At 33.7% G+C, this 17,189-nt stretch overlaps 1 protein-coding gene across 13 annotated transcripts in view; it reads left to right on the top strand.

The window, feature by feature from the left end:
• The window catches only part of MYCBP2 (MYC binding protein 2), a 259,246-nt gene that overhangs the window by 190,331 nt on the left and 51,726 nt on the right, over positions 1 to 17,189 (top strand). For 9 of the 13 annotated variants that reach the window (XM_047720174.1, XM_047720176.1, XM_047720180.1 and 6 more), the window contains 3 exons: positions 108 to 287; positions 13,652 to 15,295; positions 16,406 to 16,575. In XM_047720174.1, coding sequence (XP_047576130.1) covers positions 108 to 287; positions 13,652 to 15,295; positions 16,406 to 16,575 — 1,994 coding nt within the window. The remainder of the gene's footprint in view (positions 1 to 107; positions 288 to 13,651; positions 15,296 to 16,405; positions 16,576 to 17,189) is intronic. The other 4 variants (XM_047720182.1, XM_047720171.1, XM_047720179.1 and 1 more) reach the window with 2 other exon arrangements.

The raw sequence follows: 17,189 nt of genomic DNA, 5'->3' as shown, positions 1-17,189 counted from the left end.
ACTCATTTCTGAATTGGCATAGTTTTATTTAGTGTTTAACTTTATCTGAATGTCATAAAGCACCATATTCTTTGCCATTTTGGATGTTAATTAATAACAAGTTGTAGTTTTGACTGTTTTGCCCACTGCAGGTGACCAACTGAGTGCCATATTGAATTCCATTCAGTCACGGCCCAATCTCCCAGCTCCTTCCATCTTTGATCAAGCTGCAAAACCTCCCTCTTCCCTAGTCCACAGCCCATTTGTGTTTGGACAGCCCCTTTCCTTCCAGCAGCCTCAGCTTCAGAGTAAGTCTGTCAGCCTTACCTGCCTCATGAAGCCATTTCTGAAGCTTTGTTCCAAGTTGTTTATCAGTTACTGATTATTTATCAACTCACTTGACTGGTTTTATTTTATGAGGATGTTATCCCTTCCCACATTTTTGAAGCATTTAAGCTATTTTGAACTAAGACATTCTGCAGCTAAAACATTTGTTTTTTAATCACTCATTTTTTATTAAGTATTGTTACTGAAGTCTGACTATTATGCTCTCTATTCTAATTCCAGCATAAGCAAATACATATGTTAAAGCATGTTAAGAAAAACCTATTTTATTTAAGTTTTTCTTTTACAATATGCATGACTATGCTAAGCATCAGTTATAGAGATAACTCTCATTGTTTTACACTGGATCGTTATTACTTAGAGATGCCCAAAAAGAATAAACCTGTTTCACTGTACAAGTGGGTGGAGGAGAGGTGGTACTGGGCAGGTTTGTTTGTTTCTTTTAAGTGAATTTGGTATCTGTGAAATGTGTAGCAACTTTAGGTTTCGAGATTTTCTCAAATTGTTGTTTCTTCTCTTGCTTTTTATTTTTTTGTTGTTATTTTTCTTTTTCCTACTATGTTAAAGTGGTCGTTTGATTTTATCTCTGCCTTCTAGGATTGCTTTTGCCCCTCATCCAGGATAGTAACTCACGTTGATCTGTAAAATAGACCCAAACAAATTACTCTTAATGGAGTGTTCTTTTTTCTTAATGACCTCCTGAGGCTTCCACATAAACTTCTCAGAGCTTCTTGCAGTATGACAACAATATGTTCTTTTTGGCCTTCAGTTCATATATCAGCTCTATAATATATGGGCATGGTCACTGAATGAGATATTTATGAAAGTCCCACCTCATGCAAATGATGTTACTCATTATGATATTATTATCTATCTTAGAGTATATAGGAGTATAAACTTTTCTAGGATTGTACTATATATTAGGCAAGTTTAATGAAATTAAGTAGTTTAGAAATATAAGTAATATCAATGTCTAGCCTGTCATTTTCTTTATATATGTAAATATTCACTTGACTGTCTCTTAAAAGAAGAATTTCAAGGAAATATAATAGTGTCATGAGTATAGAGTAGTTTTTTTCCTTCCTTGGTAAACATTACAAAAGAAGGAAAGAAAAGTGACAGCTTAGCTTACTCATTTTATGGAGCAACAATTTTTTTTTTTTTTACATTTATATTTGTCCAGATTACAGGAAGGTCGAAAGGTAAAGACAAAGGACAAAACAAAAACAAAAAAATCACGATCAGTTAGGCAGAAAATCCATATTAGGTATAATATTTTAAACAAGAAATTACCCTGATAATGTCATAGCAGCAGCAAAGAGAAAAAGTAAGGATATTTTTGGTCTACCTGAACGATCATTGCAAGTCTTCTCAAAAAAAGTATAATTATTGTTTTTGTTTTACCAAATTATTTAATGAAATATTTTAAAATATAACAACCATAATAAAATCAGATTTGTCTCTCCCAAAGGATAACAGGTTTCCAACTGACACTGTATCAAAGTAATTTTATGCCTCTTGTGTCTAGGTGTTATAAGTACCACTTCTTCCTTCACCATCTTGGAGCAAATTTGAAATCATGGCCTAGACATATCTCAGTTACCAATGTTCTGAATCATTGCTTGCCTGTACTCCAACAATGAGGATTACTTAAATCTTTCTTCTAAACTTATTAGTCTCATCAGAATATCATTGAAGTTTGATTTCCAAATTCTAGAAACCAGAATTCTTAATTTTTAGAATGACTAAAAACAGGGCGGAATGTAAAATAGTTTTAATGTTTTGGAAATAAATTACAATGGCCTTAATCACATCATGTTAAGAAAATTAAATGTGGCAGAGTGCTTATTGTTAAGACTACCTGAGCAGGGTATTCTTTCCTGAACATCATTGCTGTCTGTCACACCAGCAGTTCACCTTGCTTTAGAAGATGGCTACATACTGAATTTCCCATTACTAATTAGTAATGAGACTCATTTTTGTCTTACACTTTTATGATAGGAAAATAAAACATATATTTACTAATTTTTGCTTATACTGATAGTCTCCACTATGGACTAAACACTATGTTTAAGCACTTTAATACATCCTCATTTAAGGTAATATCACCATCAAAGAAACAGAAGTTTAGAATGAATGATTTTCCCTAGAAACACATACAGTAAAATGTTAGAGCCAGAATGTGAGGCCAGTCCTACTGACTACAAATGCCATGTTTTAAGTATTAACCTTTGTGTACTGATAAGTAATACTGCCAAAACTGGCCTTTAATATGTGTGGGTCTTTTTTTCTAAGATTTATTTATTTGAGAAAGAGCAAGCAGGGGCAGGGTGGCGGGTGTGGGGGAGATGCAGAGGGAGAGAGAAACTCAGACTCCATACTGAGCTCACTGCCTGACACAGGGCTCAATCTCACAACCCTGAGATCATGACCTGAGCCGAAACCAGGAGTCAGACACTTTAGCCAACTATGTCACCCAGGTGCCCCAATAGGTGTTTTTAAAATTTCTGATTACATTTGTTTTATCATCTAGAGTATTTTGTTTGTTTTGTTTTATTAGTTTGTTTGTTTTATAGTTTAATTTTAAGAATGCAGAATAGTTGGAAAGGAAAAAAAGATTTCCTAAATGTCATAACTCAGGTTCCCAGTTAAGTAGACAAGCTCCACGTAGACACATATTAAACTGACCCACATGTTAACTTAATCTAGAATTTCTGTGAGTGCTATTATCAGTAATTATTTAGGTTGTTTTGTTCCTGAGGCGTAGTTTTTCACTAATCTTTGGAATTGGTATTTATCCTAGTACATTAAATTAATTTGGTAATTTTTTTTTGGAAATTAACAAAATTATATATACACACAAATTTTTTCAACTGTTATTGTAGTGAAATAGAATGATTATAGAAAAAATTACAAATTTCCCTTATTTGTAGATAGGCATGAGAGAGAGAAGTGTGCATGTAAGCTTTTTCTTTACTGTTCTATAACTTACTTTTTTATTTCAGATTATTTATGGCGTTTTTAGAATTGGTAAACAATTTTGCAATGAGGGTCTAGTGAACTGAGGTGGAAAATGATATCTCTGCCTGCTTTCTATAAGAATATCACACTGCTTACTTTCACTGACTTTACTCATTCCTTTTGAAAGCATCATTTTCTGTTCCATAGCCCCTGCCCAGGTCTCATACATCATAGGCATCGAAGGAATATTTATTGAGTGTAAATGCCTAAGATGATCACTTTCTTCAGTGTAAAACATGAATTTAAGATCATGTAGTTCTTGTTATTTCATGCTAGATATTCCAGTTTTTACTCAGAGTACATCCTCAAAGAAGAGGAACAATATTTCAGTACTAATTAAAACCACTATAAATAAATAAACCACTATAATGCCTGTATGATGCCTAATATACAGAGTTATGATAATTCTGAGTTTATACTTAAGAATGATCCTCCAACTAAGAAACTGTCCCAAATGACTGTTTAACATGGGCATTTATATCTACTGTACAGGATGCTAAGTAGTTTGTATTTATTTTTCCTGTAGAAAAAATTATAATGAAGACAATTTAGTATTCTCCCAGACATTTTAAACATGTAACATATGTTATTTTGTTATTATTTGTTATGTTATCTGTTATTTTGACAGGACTTTCAAGCCCAGATAGGAAACCTCAAGGTTACCTTGCAACAAGAGTTTTTCTGTTACACCTGTATGTCACATTCTTAAATGAAACCAAAATTTGTTAAATGTGACTAAAAAGGTCCACTTGAGTATCTGCATGCATATTTATTTACATTTGAGAATATAAATATATACTAAAGCACTGTGTTTATTTAGCTTATAAAGATGAAGTGATGGAAAGACTTAAAACTCAAATTTCCCCTCCAGCTACTTAATAGCTTTATATAGTAGGTAACTGACTATCTGAGCCCTGTTTACCCCGCCGTAAAGTGGGGTACCCCATACGTGTTATCTGCTGATATCACTTTTGCCTTTTGATGCAAGCACTTAACATCTCTTAAGCTCCAGGGAAGATTAGAAGAAATCACAGCCTGAGAGAGAGCAGTTTTATTCTCAGTGTGGAAGGAGTGGCAAGAAAGAATTTGGAAAGAAACAATTAAGGTTTCCTAGCTAGTCTTCAGTGTACATTTTACAGCATAACTTTTATTTTTCTTGAGATTGATTCTTCATGTACTAACACTATTTTCAGATATTACTATGAATGTTAGTGTATAAATGCCAGCTTTGTTTCCAAGACAGAAGTCCTTTCTATCCTGGATTGTAATCATACCGCAAAATTTGTCCCATTTGCTTACCTGCCTACCGTGAAGCTGTGGCACAGATGGAACCTTGAATTTATGTGCCTCCTCTTTTCTTCTTTCTTCAAACATAAGTATCTTTTCTAAAAGCCTTTTTGTCTTGATTTCAGTTCTAGCTGTCTTTGTTCTACATTAGTTGGATCCTCCTGAAGACAAGACATGGTTATGAACCTGAAAAAAGAGTCTGATTTCTCTGATGGATAGTTGCCATTTTTCGCCTTACAACTAGTAAGAAGTTTGTGGAGAGCCAGATTTTTATTTTTGAGAGCATCCCCAGCCCTCTTGTGCCTTACATTATTGCTTAAGGAGTAATACTTAACCTTTTCATGGAGTTTTTTGAAGTGATTCTTTCTAAGGCCCAGGATACATACACATCAAATTTTCTCAGAATTTTCCTATCTCAGCCATCAAAAACTCTGAAGTGATACACTTTTCCCTAATGTTATATCCCTTAACCATAGTTACTTGGAATTTACTATTTATTCAGTAATATGCTATGAATATGTTTTATGCAGGTGCAGTTATGTCTAGAAGTTACTTAGAGACACATTGTGTTTTAGGGGTTATCCACCTTTCAGATTTTCATCCATCTTTCTTACAACTTTCTTATCATTTAGGTTAGTGTTAAATTTTAATGAAAAGCTTATTTCTGTTTTATCCTTCAGTTGGAAATTTTGTTCTAGATTTCATTATTTTATAATTCATTTGATAAACAGATTTAATTTCCCATTCCTTTAGCATTCATGTAATTCAGCTTTCTTCCTCATACATTTACCAGTATTCTAGATTTACTGATCATGCAGTGATATTGCATCTAAAACTGCCAGTCCAGGCGGCTGCTAGCTAAGAGTATGTAATTATTAACTATCACCTTCTTTTAAATCCTCCAAACTATTATTAGACAGAAGTGAGAATAATTGTTATACTTAATTACACTAATTTTTTATCTGCATATTGTTCAATTACTCACATCTTTTGACCACTTTGAATTTTTAATTTATAGTGCTCGCTTCGGCAGCACATATACTAAAATTGAATTTTTAATTTATATAGTGTCTCAAGAACCAATAAACTAGTTTTTTTTATATTTTTAAAAATAGATAATTTTAAAATAGTTTCCAGAATATCAAGTTAAACTTAACTATTTTCTGCCTGTGGAAGGCATCCATACAGTCAAAAATATCTGAAGTTCTATTCAGAGCAGAATACAAATGTACAGTACTGGGATTTAAATCAGGTGAAGAAAGTCAGGAGCTCTGTCCCTGTCGTTCTACCATAATAAGCTCAGTGAAATTTCATGATCATTGCTTATGAAGGATCTATAGAATTAGATTTCTTTCTTATATTTTAAAACATATATATACACACACATCAATGTAGGTATGTATAAGCATGGACAGAATACAGTGAAATTTGAGCATTGTCATAGATTTATTTATAAAATGTCCTCAAATACTTCCAAATATCTATGTTAGGATTACATTTAGTAATTTTATTGAGACTATCAAATCCAATACAAATCTTTTTAAGATTGAGAACTAGAAAAGAAGGAGAAATAGGTGCTGAAGATTATTTCTGCCAGTTATTTGTAGCCTTCTATAGGATGGATGTTAAGTGCAAAAATTCCATCAATATTATTTCTCCTATCAGAGTGTCAGGGACAGTGACATAGGCGATGTGATTAGACACCTGACCTCTTAGATATAGTGTATTTTCAGCATAGTGTCGTTTCTAATATTCCGTTTAACATTTCTGGTCCTTGCTTAATTGTTGACTTAACAATGAAATGCTATTTTTTAAATCCCAGAACTGCAGTTTTGTGTGCTGCCACTAGATGGTGGCATATTCTTTGATTCTTCCAGTTTATGTTCCCAGTGACAAAGGTCAGGGTTCTAAAATTCACAGCAAAACCACAATTTGTCCTTGTTAAACTGAAACAAGAATGCTTTCCTATTAAAAATGAAAGTTATACTGTTTTTTTTCTTATCAGTACCTAGGGAGTAATTTTTTTAAGTACAGTTTACAGTGAACTCAGAGTTGCTGTGATGTGAAAATGAACTAAGTTCCCCAGGAAACTTAATAGTTGGGATCCAAAACAAAGAAAACTAAGAATAAATGACACATTAAAAAACATATTGCTAATAAAGGGATATTTTATACCAAACACACAACATAGACTTCACATGAGTACTGGAGAAAAATCCTGTTTTTTATATTGCTTTTAATACTCTCTTTAGTGAACTGTATGTTGCACCCAAAATAATCAGAATTCCACAGAGGCAAATTTAATAATTGGGTGTTTTGCCTAAAAAGTGAGATTTTAAAAAGAACATGATTATTTTAATTTCCAACAAATTGCCTGAAAGCTGATTAACTTTTTTTCTTTTGTATAAAGATATCAGTGTATATCTTAAGGATTATCTCTTTTTAAATTGAAAAATACAAATCTTTTTAAAAAATTGTAACAAACTGTTTTCAAATATGAGCTAATTTTGTGAAAATTAGATGCATAGAACAAGTGTGTAATCACAGCTTAATTTCTTTAGGCATTTAAGACTTCCAAAAACTTTTTCTTATTCACTTGAATCATACCTAGGAATTCAGTCTCTCTAGGCTTTGTAACATATTGAAAAGACTTCAACGCGATTTTGGCTTCAAAACCTTTTCCAGGAGTTTGTCTTTAAACTTCTAACATTTACCCTACAAATTGCCTTATTTTTCACATTTATATTTATGGGTGCTTCCAATTAAGATAGTATTCTGATTTCTTCTCCGGTGTCCTCCTGCTAAACCTTGTCTTCATAGATTTTAGCAAGCAAGACTGTATCCTTAGGGACGCCTGGGTGGCTCAGTGGGTTAAGCCACTGCCTTCGGCTCAGGTCATGATCCCAGGATCCTGGGATCGAGTCCCGCATTGGGCTCCTTGCTCGGCAGGGAGCCTGTATTTCTCTCCGCCTCTGCCTGCCTCTTTGCGGGCTTGTGTGCCTTCTCTCTCTCTCTTTCTGACAAATAAATAAATAAATAAAATCTTTAAAAAAAAAAAAAAAAGACTGTATCCTTAAATTTGTAGTTTGAATTCCCCTTGAATTAACTCTTCTAGCCAAAAACTAGTACCCTCCTAATGGATATTTTCAGCAACAGGTTCAGACTTTGTATTACATGAGATTTAAATAGCAGAAGAATTCCTTTTGCAGTGCTTGGTACCTTTGAGGTTTTATAGACTTCAAAAAGAAGGTGCTCAAAAACATTAAAAATTACTATTTTTTTAACTTAGATGAAAATGATTTGAGGGCATGTATGCCCCATCTCTCCGTGCATTCCTGCCTTTCTCTCTTGAACCACTGCAGGAGGTCCTTGCAGTCATCCTAATTCACAGAAATTACTCTAGTCACTTTTGTTCGTCAGTACTAAGATCTCATGGTACTTGATCTGTCCAGCAGTGTATGACAGAGTTGATCCCTCTTTTTTTCGCGGAAATATCTTTTTCTGGATGTTTCCTACCTCATTGACTGTTCATTTCTCTTTTCTGCATCCTCCTCTGTTGTGTCTTCCTAGGAATGTCCCAGGGCTTTGTCTCTTCTGGACCCCGTCCCTAACTGGTCCTCTCCAGTCATGGAATGTCACTCAGCATCTGCATGCTTGTGGCTCCCAACTTCATCACCACTTGATCTAGTATATATTTGCTTGCTGCCTCTCCTCTTACCTGAACATAAATAAACTCCATAAGAGCAGCGACTTTATTTCTGTTCATTGTTTTATCTTCAGTTCCTAGAACAGTGTCTGACATGTAATTCATAGTCCGTACCTTGCATGGAAGGACTTCTTGGCTTATGAGTAGTTCGTCTTTAATCTTGGCCATGCTAATAAGTCAGTCAACTATTACTTTTTCTGTTTTGAGAAAAGTGTATGTTGTATCCAATTTTTTGTTTCAATAACAAAGTTATCTCCTTACTGCCTGAATTTATTTTAGCTCAACTGATTACATTTATTTTCATTGCTGTGAGTTAAAATTTTAAATAAAATACATTTTTTTTTCAGATTTAGAAAGAAGGTTTTTTAAGATACTACTTTTAAAAGATTACAATTTAGAAGTTCTATTATTTGGAAAAAAGATAATTTTAAGTACTTCGTTTTCTGCATGGTAAATCATTAATGTGTCTAACATTTTTCAGTGACTTGTAAATTTGCTTTGCTTTGTTTGTGTTGCAAAACTTTTTATAAACAAAATTTGGTATCTCAGTAATAGGCTCTACAGAACAAATACTAAATATTGGGAGTAGCGCTAACATTTCCCACCGAAGGTGGATTCAGAAAAGTAGTCAACCCTAAATGTTTCCATACATACTGGAAAAGTCATAGTCATGTGTCCATATAGAAAACTAAGCAACAGTAGTATGCTAAACTGTAAGTAATATTTCTGTATCTCCCACTATTTACAAAAGAAAAAAATTTACTTATAAACTTTTATTTATAAGTAAGTAAGCACCAAAGACAAGAAAACTAAATTAAAGAAATATTAGTCTAAAAAGGAATGTTCAAATTTGGTTTATGAGAGAAATGAGCCTTAACTTTTAATGCATTTGGAGCTATCTTAATTAATTTAAATCAATTTGGTCTTTGTTTCCCACTTTAATTTTAGAGAAATGTAAACCTGTTGGAAAATTTAGCAAAATACAAACTTTTTACTAAGGTGATTGTGCATACCATTTGAAATGCTTTGTTTCTGCTTGTGTTCTCTGCTGAATTTTTTTTTTCCATTGAATCTGTGCTGCTTCTTTGCCAATGTTTTCCACTATAGAATCTCCATCTCACAACCTTGCTTCTCGCGAGCGCATTTACAAAACTTATGGTGTAGCTGGGCCTGCCTCTGCTCTCTCATCTCTGTCTCACAAACTCAAGGGTGGGTATGCGTGCATTCACGGATGGGCCATTCGTAGTGAACATAGGAGGTTTCAATAAAGTTTTATTAGTTCACCTCAGTCATTTCCATTCCATTCCATTTTTAAAGATTAAAGTTTATCATTTTATTTAAAATTTGATATTTTGGGGCAATTTGTGTTTATTTATTCAATAATATATTGTTAATTATCCTGTTGATATGCATGTTAATTATATTTATAGGTTAAGTATTACTTTTACTTAATATCAGACCTCTGTAAGGTCTTAAAAAAACAAAATAGGAAAAACAAACAAACAAAAACAAAATAGGGATATTGAAAGAAGTCCCTGATTTGGGAAATTGTTAAGTCAGTATCATCAGAACAGATGGTATATATGTATAAGGCATAAAGGACGTTGTGATCTGTAAGAACAGAGTATCTCATGTGGCAGGTTTAGCCTTAAACTTATTTTTCTGCTACAGAATGTTAAATCATTTTCCTGTTTTAGTTTCTTCTTTGAAAATTAAGTTAAAGTTTTTTAGTTTAACTTAGTTATCAGGATAGATAGATATATATACATAGATACATAGGTCTAAACCTACATGTCCCATCTGTCATTGAGTCTTCTTTGTAGTGTTTTCTTAGTTAGTTAGTTAGTTAGTTAGTTTTAAAATTTTAAATTTAGAAATATTCAAACTACTATGACAACTGATAAAATTTCAGACAGTTTAAAAATATGCTTTTGGTCTTTTACAGGACTATAGATGCCTACACGTTTTTTTGTCTTAAAGTAATATTTAATTAAACTTAAAATCCTGTGTTTTAAGAAAATTTTATCAAATTATTTTTGTACCAGTGGTTAACATATTACATAAGTCTTTCAAGTAATTTTCCTTTTTCTTAGAAATCAATAAAACGTTTTTACATTCCTCATTTTTACAGTTCACAGTGATACTATATATTCCTATAGGATAGTAAATAGTATTGTAGAACCTGATCTGTACAGTATATAGAGTTGTATAACCTGATACATAGTATGGCATAGCACAATATAGTATTATATTATGGTATGTTAATTATAGTGTAGTATCACATAACCTGATCATTTATGATTTTGGAATGAAAAAATTATACAGGTCATTGGTGAATGAATATGTAACATTTAACATGTTTACTAATTTGTTTGAATGTACTAAATTTCTATTCTGCCCTGTATTATTTTTTCTTCAGAATTCCATTGAGGCTAGACAGTTTTTGCCTACTATCACTTAAACTTACATACGATAAATATAATCATTAAACTAAATTAAGTGATGAATGTGAAAGTATTATGTATGTTCTAAATACTTTATATTTATTGATCTTTTTTATATGTATTGATATTTCAAGCAGTTACAAATGACAGTTTTTCCTAATACTTACTACATGCTCCAGAACTTTTTAAACCCAAATGAAGAAGATAAACATCAATTAGTTAGCCCATGGGCCTATCATACTTAGCAAACATGACATTCTTTTTTAAAAATATATGTAATATGTTTTGGAAAAGTAAATTTGTCAAAAGGATTTATTTATAATTTGGCAATTAACAGTTCAGGAAGAAATAATTCTGCATTATTTATAAACTCAGACTCCCAAAACTTATTCACCTTTGGCCACTTACAGATCTTGAGAAAATATTCACCACTGCTAGAGGCAAAGAGATGAAGTATACAGGCGCCTGTACTCTCTGACCTTCTCAATATAGCAAACATTTTTTGCTAGCATATGACAAGTGGTGTTCCTGATATTTGTAAGATTCTGTTATTCAGCCAACCACAGAGATCTCCCTTTATGAGGAATTGCACACCATTGATTTAAAAAGCATACCTGTTTCGATTCATGAATTGATCTCTTAGAGAAAGGACTGGCAAACATAAAAGATTTACTGTTTACTTAATTGTCTAGTTTTACTGTTACATATTGTTCAGCTTCTGAAGTAAATGTGATGATGATAGCACTTCCAGCTATCAAATTAGTAACAAAAATTAGTACTCCAAACATCACACATGGAAAATTAGTGGAAAGAACTAGGCTGGTATTTAATTCTACCAAATAGAGTTTATTTATAAAATTTGCTCTATGGGCCCATTACTAGATCAGTAATTTGAGCAGCAGTTTGCTAAACTACGTTTGTACAGTTTGAGAGCGCTTACTTGTCAGATTTTACATCTTTTTTATCTGTGCTCTACTAAGGTAGCATCAGTGTCTAGAATATTTTTATAATGTGATTTTTTTCACAACTTTTCCCTCAATTTAGCCTTGTCTCTTATACTGTCTTTATGCAGAGAATACATACTACATATGATAAATGAAATTCATGATAGAATGATAAAGAACTGTAGAAACTGAAGAGCATTATGTTTAGTGTATTTTTCTCATTCAAAGAGTGAGAATAATTATTCTCGACACGTGTTTCACAGAAAATAACTGTTCCATTCATTAATATGTTCTAGAGAGGCTATTTGCCATACTTCATTATTTTTCTACAGAATTACAAGACTTGCAAGCATCTGACCCTTACTCCATAGTAGCTATAGTTACCTCTGCCCTGTGGCCTTGGGAGTCATCATTATAAAAAGTGGATTTTCAGGGAATGTGAAATTTGGGAATAACAGAAGAAAAAAGTATTTATTGAGCACATGCTATATTCCATGACCCATTGTTGACATTATATCACTGAAAAATAGCAGACAAAGATACCGGTCCTTCTGGACCTTCCATTAGGAGGGCAAATTCTATGGCAATATTGTTTTGATATTTAGACAACTAGAGTATTGACTACAAACACCTGTGTGCACTTGCACATGCCCACACACACACACACACACACACAGGCCAGCCAAAAAACATTTCCTACATTATCCAAATTTGTTTGCATCCCTTTTTCAAAAAAAAGAGAGAGAGAGAGAAATACCTGCAGTATAACCAGTTAAGAGATCCATCTCAATTTACCACATACCCTTTTTCAAAAAATATAAATACTCCTAGCAAGATTTATGGGTTTTTAGTCTTTAATACCACTTGAATCACTTTAATCAGATTGTTTTTCTCCTGACAACTAATTTTATGTGCATTAAAGGTAGAAGTTTTTATTTTATGGAAGAAAGGTAATGTTCTAGATTGACCCTTACCTGTGACAAAGACAGCCTGGCTCTAAGGCTTCAAAGGAGAACATGAGGAAGGAGAGGCACTGCCTGAGAGCCAGGACGCCAAGAACAGTGGTGTCCCTATAGAAACAACTAGTGCTCTGCCTGGCAAAGAGGGACTTTTTTTTTTTAATCCCCTTTTTTCTGTCATTTTCTTGACTCCTTATTTTAGGGCCCCATGATTCAGACTTGTACTACTAACTCTCAGGATCCCACCATTTTTTTTCCAGGAAGACACAAGCTCTAAGTTCTAACCAGCTGAACTTAGTGAACTTAATAAACTTTTAGAATACAATCTGTTTATAAACAATAGACTGCCTGAATTACATGTAATTAAATATTAACTTTCAGGCATTCATATATTAGTTATAAATTCTAATCCAATCACTAGTGTTTCCTAAGCAGCTCTTTATCGGCCTAATTGTATGTATTTGTGTACTTGAGAATAATAAGTGTATCTATATATAGATCCACTTTCCTAATTCAGTATGATCTCTACCATTACCCTAATAATGATGTGAGGTATGACTATACTGGAAATTTAGCTCAACTACTTTATACTTTAAAATACATAGGTTTTAATTATTATTCAGAAAATAGTTATGGTTTTTCTTTCTAGTCTGCCCCTGCATTCAAATTCTAATGAATAATTGTACTAGGGCTGAGATTGAGGTATCATGGATGATTCATACTGATGCATAGATGGTATTTGTTCAGTCTGTTATGCATCCATGAAAAGTTTTTGGTGGAAATGGTTGTGTAATGATGCAACAGAAATTTTACAAGAAATATTTCCCTTTTTTCCTTATTCTTTATGTATTTTTGTCTATGACAATATACATTTTTTAGCTTTGTTTTTATTCAATTATTTAGTGGTTATATTGTCAGTAAGTTATAGTTTTATTAACAAGTTTCACTATGAAATGGACCATACAGGTGACCGGGGAACTATCTCAACATCTTCTAGACCAGTCTCTACACCAGGAAAATCAGAACTGCCCTCTAAACACAGCAGATCACTTAAACCTGATGGACGTATGAGCCGGACTACTGCTGATCAGAAGAAGCCAAGGGGTACAGAAGGCTTATCAGCTAGTGAATCCCTTATGTTGAAATCCGATGCTGCAAAGTTGAGGTCAGACTCTCATAGTAGGTCCTTGTCCCCCAACCATAACACCTTGCAAACACTAAAATCTGATGGGAGGATGTCTTCTAGCTTTAGAGCTGAATCCCCAGGACCAGGTTCTCGGTCATCATCTCCTAAGCCAAAGACTCTCCCAACCAATAGGTCTAGCCCTTCTGGTGCTAGTTCTCCACGCTCCTCCTCACCACATGATAAAAATCTACCTCAAAAAAGCACTGCTCCTGTTAAAACTAAACTTGATCCTCCTCGGGAACGTTCTAAATCAGACTCTTACACACTTGACCCAGATACCCTACGCAAGAAGAAAATGCCCCTCACAGAACCATTAAGGGGACGATCAACGTCACCAAAACCAAAACCGGTACCAAAGGATTCTAAAGATTCCCCTGGATCCGAAAATAGAGCTCCTTCTCCCCATGTGGTACAAGAAAACCTTCACAGTGAAGTGGTTGAGGTCTGCACTTCAAGTACTTTGAAAACAAATAGTCTAACAGATAGCACCTGTGATGAAAGCAGTGAATTTAAGAGTATCGATGAAAGTTCCAATAAAGTTCATTTCAGCATAGGAAAAGCACCACTGAAAGATGAACAGGAAATGAGAGCATCCCCCAAAATAAGTAGAAAATGTGCTAATAGGCACACCAGGCCCAAAAAGGAAAAATCTAGCTTTCTCTTTAAAGGAGATGGATCTAAACCTTTAGAGCCAGCCAAGCAAGCCATGTCCCCTTCCGTAGCTGAGTGTGCCAGAGCAGTCTTTGCCTCTTTCCTGTGGCATGAAGGCATAGTCCACGATGCAATGGCCTGTTCTTCTTTCTTAAAGTTTAATCCTGAACTTTCCAAAGAACATGCTCCTATAAGAAATAGTTTAAACAGCCAACAGCCTACAGAAGAAAAGGAAACCAAATTAAAAAATAGACATTCATTGGAGATATCATCTGCACTGAATATGTTTAATATTGCACCTCATGGACCAGATATATCTAAAATGGGTAGTATCAACAAAAATAAGGTGTTGTCTATGCTTAAAGAACCACCTCTACATGAAAAATGTGAGGATGGGAAAACCGAAGCCACTTTTGAAATGTCCATGCACCACCCGATGAAGTCCAAGTCTCCTCTTCCCTTAACTTTACAACATTTAGTGGCATTTTGGGAAGACATCTCTTTGGCTACTATCAAAGCAGCTTCCCAGAATATGATTTTTCCAAGTCCTGGTTCTTGTGCAGTCCTTAAAAAGAAAGAGTGTGAAAAAGAAAATAAGAAGGCCAAAAAAGACAAAAAGAAAAAGGAAAAGACAGAAGTTCGACCCAGGGGTAATTTGTTTGGTGAGATGGCCCAGCTGGCAGTGGGAGGACCAGAGAAAGATACCATCTGTGAGCTGTGTGGAGAATCCCATCCATACCCAGTAACATATCACATGCGACAGGCTCACCCAGGTAAAAATATTATTGAATCTGTAAGTACTTTGTGTAAAAAAAAAAAAAAAAAAAAAGGAACGTAGTCACTTCTGAGTTGAGCTGCTCTATAAATTATGTTAAAGTAAAGGGAAACTGTTTAAAGTGTATCAGCATCAGTTTTGTGGAAAATAGGTAAAGAAATTCTTATAGTATAGTAGTAAGGCAATCTAGTACAATGGGACCTTAATGTATCATATTCTGAAATAGTTTATTTTTTAAATGTTTTATGTGTTACCCAAAGGGTGTTGTTAAGGTATCTAACACAACAGAAATAATGACCTGTCCATATACATAGGAGAGGTCCAGTATTAGGTCTCCTTCAATTTTAGTGTTTTCCTATTAAAAGTTGCAAATTAAATTAGACTATACTGATTTCCCTGGTCATTTTCCTATTGAAATCATCTCAACTATTTAATCAGAAGACTGTATTTTATGGGGTTTTTTTTAAGATTTTATTTATTTATTTGAGAGAGAGAGAGCATGAGAGAGGGGAAGGGTCAGAGGGAGAAGCAGACTCCCTGCTGAGCAGGGAGCCCAATGCTGACTCAATCCTGGGACTCCAGGATCATGACCTGAGCCAAAGGCAGTCGCTTAACCAACTGAGCCACCCAGGTGCCCAGAAGACTATATTTTAGATAAATGTAAGGATTTCTACAGGAATTTGTACAGGATTTCTGTAATAAGTATTCCAAAATTCACCTATTATGAATTTGGTTAAATTTTTTTTCTTTCTACATATTATACATGAAATGTTCTATAAAATACATGATTTCTTAAAATAAACCATTCCTACAGAATATTTTGTCCAATTTTATTGGCATATGTCAGTAAACATAAATGTACCCCTATCTTAAATTTCTTTTTCCCTAACTGTATAGGGTATCTCCAGTATTTTAGGCATTCCTTAACTGATTATTTTTTAGCCAAGCATGCTGTTTTCTGATACAGTTAATAGCCTGAAAAAAAAAAAAGTCAGATACTTGCTTCCGTATTTTGCTTATTTTGCAAAGGTAAATCGTCATTCATGTACAAGTGTCAAGCTTTGGATTGTTAAGGACACTTAAAGTGTATTTTTGTGCTTGTTTCAAGGTTGTGGCCGGTATGCTGGTGGACAAGGTTACAATAGCATTGGACATTTTTGTGGAGGATGGGCTGGTAACTGTGGTGATGGCGGCATAGGAGGAAGCACTTGGTATCTGGTATGTGATCGCTGTAGAGAAAAATACCTCCGTGAAAAACAGGCTGCTGCAAGGGAGAAGGTATTTTTTATTCTGTTATGGCTATACTGTTAATAATAAGAATCAATCTTATAAAAATCCCTTTTTATCATATGCAATATTAGATAACTCCACAGAAATAATATTAAAAATCAGCTTATCTTATAATAGGAACAATATACAAGTTTAATATCGTACTAGGTTAGTTATTTTATTTTTTAATTACAAAAATAAATTATATCTTTAAATAATACAAGACAACTAACCTGTGGCATATATGCCTAACTGACAAACATTTACTATGTAATTCTTTATTGTTAATGGTATACTACTCCATACATGTACATAGCTTTCCCTCTTCACCTTTATCTCTCTGAACTCCCCCTCTTTTCCCTTCTCCTTTTCCTTTTCCACTCTCTCCTCTCTTTGTCTTAAACCCTTAATTATGTTTTAGGTCTATGGGAACTAGAGGCACACCTAACTAAAATTTTGCCAAACATATAATGTACATACACACGCACACACTATTTACCCTTTAAAAAATAATTACATTTAAATTTTCCCAAGGGAAGGAAAGAAATAGTTTGTGTCCAAAATAAAATAATTTCAGACAGTTCAGGAAAAGCGTGAAGTGAATGTTATTTTTGGTAATCACT

Source organism: Lutra lutra, chromosome 3 (genome assembly GCF_902655055.1).
Source record: "Lutra lutra chromosome 3, mLutLut1.2, whole genome shotgun sequence".
Taxonomy (NCBI): Eukaryota; Metazoa; Chordata; class Mammalia; order Carnivora; family Mustelidae; genus Lutra; species Lutra lutra.
This window is presented reverse-complemented; position numbering and strand designations above follow the sequence as displayed.